This window comes from Morone saxatilis, unplaced genomic scaffold, assembly GCF_004916995.1.
Source record: "Morone saxatilis isolate NCDOM2014 unplaced genomic scaffold, NCSU_SB_2.0 Contig14, whole genome shotgun sequence".
Classification (NCBI taxonomy): Eukaryota; Metazoa; Chordata; class Actinopteri; family Moronidae; genus Morone; species Morone saxatilis.
In genome coordinates, this window is record NW_023339696.1 from 22,166,874 (window position 1) to 22,169,656 (window position 2,783).

General features: G+C 48.5%; 1 protein-coding gene across 1 annotated transcript in view; it reads left to right on the forward strand.

The window, feature by feature from the left end:
* Nucleotides 1-2,783, forward strand: part of LOC118322563 (integrin alpha-3-like) — a 6,187-nt gene that overhangs the window by 224 nt on the left and 3,180 nt on the right. Inside the window, exons 2-11 of the mRNA XM_035654275.1 lie at nucleotides 131-216; nucleotides 395-531; nucleotides 620-726; nucleotides 799-894; nucleotides 1,070-1,129; nucleotides 1,211-1,364; nucleotides 1,633-1,826; nucleotides 1,906-1,994; nucleotides 2,074-2,207; nucleotides 2,632-2,709. Of these exons, the coding sequence (XP_035510168.1) occupies nucleotides 131-216; nucleotides 395-531; nucleotides 620-726; nucleotides 799-894; nucleotides 1,070-1,129; nucleotides 1,211-1,364; nucleotides 1,633-1,826; nucleotides 1,906-1,994; nucleotides 2,074-2,207; nucleotides 2,632-2,709 (1,135 nt within the window). The remainder of the gene's footprint in view (nucleotides 1-130; nucleotides 217-394; nucleotides 532-619; nucleotides 727-798; nucleotides 895-1,069; nucleotides 1,130-1,210; nucleotides 1,365-1,632; nucleotides 1,827-1,905; nucleotides 1,995-2,073; nucleotides 2,208-2,631; nucleotides 2,710-2,783) is intronic.

Consider the following 2,783-nt stretch of genomic DNA (forward strand, 5'->3'; position numbering starts at 1 on the left):
CACACACACTCACACGCTCACACACACACACACAGACATCATAAAGCTTTATCCTGAGTGGGCTGTAATCAGTGGTCACCATGGCAACGTCCAATCAGGAGCCCATTGTGGCACTGTGCTGCTGTTTCAGACCTGGACCTGAATGAGGACCTGGTTGAGGACATGTGGCTGGGCGTCTCCGTGGCCAGTCAGGGCCGACCTGGAGGGCGGGTCCTGGTGAGTCTGTGTTCTGATTGGCTGATCAAGCTGTTTGTAAATGTTCACATTGATTTAAAGGGCCAGTACCCACAGTAACAACTGTTATATATATTAATATTAATAATACCTGAGCACACGTTGTTGTAGTTGCTAACTAACTAACTAACTAGGTAACCGACCCGCTCTCCCCCGGCAGGCGTGTGGCCATCGGTTCGTTAAATTCTACGGAGAATTCAAACTCAGACACATGATCGGACGCTGTTATATCCGTGGAAACGACCTGAAGTATGACGACTCGGACATGCACTGGCAGAACCCACACCAGCCCTGCAGGTAGCTCACCTGACGCACCGGACGCTGGTCACACAGGTCATATGATATTTCCTGTCAGTAAACGTGTGTGTGTGTGTGTGTGTATCAGTCACCTGGGTGATGTCAGCCGTGAGGTCATGTGTAACATGGGGATTTCTGCCTCCATCACTCAGACTGAAGTCATCGTCGGCTCACCTGGAAGCTACGAGTGGCAAGGTGAGCCTGAACCTGTCAGCAGGACTTAACGTCTGTTGTTCTCGCCATTAACGAGTGTGTGTGTGTGTGCAGGTAACGTGCACGTCTCGTGGATGAACCCGCTCGTTGAATTCGACACCCAGAGGAGCTCCTTCCCCAACCTGAAGAAAAGAAGACACATTTATATAGGTGAACTGTCCCTTTAAGAGCCCAGTGAACACATATTGATCCTGCAGTGATCAGATCTCAGCCCGATCAATACAACCTGTGGCAGACAGCGTTTTTCCTCAGGAGGCGGTCCTTCAGCGCGGACCAGGACACTTTAGAGCTGTGACCTCTGACCTCTGTTTGTGTGTGTGTGCAGGATATTCGGTCACTCAGGCCCGTCGTCTTCTCTCTCAGGAGGATGAAACCATCGTAACAGGTGATGAACTGTAAAGTACTGAAGTAAAAGCTGATCTATTGATCGACTGGCTGACTTATTGATTGGTGTATTGACGAACAGGAGCTCCTAAGGACAGTAAAGAAGACGCTCTTGGCTCTGTGCTGTTGGCGGTCAAACGCTCTCAACAGCTGATCGTTAACCAGACGCTGCGCGGCGAACAGATGGGCTCGTACTTCGGTAACGCCGTGGCAACCACAGACCTCAACAATGACGGGTAACGGCGGGTTCACACTGAGGTCACATCCTGCTTTTTATGTCCTGTAACATCCTGACAACCTTTATATTACATTTCAGTTTGTTCACTGTGTTAATTATAAGATAATGAATCCTCTCTGCAGTGGTAGGTTGAATATTCTGCCTTTACTCCACCAATAATCACATATTTCTGATTTATTGTCAATAAACGGATCAATATGTTGCCGAAATAATTCATATAATCAATAACTCTGGAAATCACTGATCATTGTTGTGATCCTCTGCAGGTGGAACGACCTCCTGGTGGGTGCTCCTTTTTACTTCCACCGTCAGCAAGAGTGGGGCGGGGCAGTTTATGTTTACATGAACGCGGGAGGCGGGTTCGACCCTCGGCCCAGCGTGGTGCTGAGAGGACCGGCTGGGTCGGCGTTCGGTATGTCGGTTGCCGCCGCCGGAGACCTCAACCAAGATGGCTTCCAGGGTGAGGACGCCGGCGATGAACTGGTTGTAACGTGTGGAAAGAACTGAGGAAGAATCCAACGTGTGTTTTTGTGTTTCAGACTTTGCGGTCGGAGCTCCTTTCCATGAGACAGGAAGTGTTATGATCTGGAGCGGGAGCAGCGAGTTGGTCTCTACAGAACCGAGCCAGGTCTCACAGTAAACACAGATCCGTATGATGAGAGTCAGACTGTGGATCACACCTGTAACTCCCCTGTCTCTCTCTGCAGGTGATCCGGGGCAGCAGGGTCTCTCCTGGGTTCAGGACCTTCGGGTACTCTCTGTCTGGAGGGGTGGACGTTGATGGGAACAAATATCCAGACCTGCTGGTCGGCTCTCTGGACGCCACCGTGGCTCTGCTCAGGTACGTCAAACCCTCCAAATCTGTACCAGCGACTTTATACTGAGAGTAGCAGTAAAAACGCCCTAAAGGTCACAGAGCCGGTGAGCGGAAGGTCGTCGGTTCAATACCCGTCCTGATAAACCTGGGTAGGAAAAGTGAGGAAGCAGCGTTTTCTCCACCCTCATTACCCCTACTGAGGTGGTATAATTATACTAATTAACTAACCAACTAACTAACTAACTAATTAACTATACTACTATAGAACCAGCTAGCTAACGAGCTATATACTAATGTATTACCTCAGTAAACAGTTCCAGGTGACCCACATTAACCAGTTTAGTTCTGACAGTAGTGTTTAAATTTGTATAAATAAATGTGTAGCAGCTGTTTCATGTTATTGATTATATGTTAACATGATTGATTGATTGATTGATTGATTTCTTAGGACTCGTCCAGTTGTTCAACTCAATAAAACCCTCAGTGTTTCTCCGGACATCGTCGACCCGAACAATTGTGACTACTGGTGAGTTTCAAACCTGCAACATGCTAACAGCTAACACGCTAACAGGCTGATTCACTGTGTGTGTGTGTGTCTGT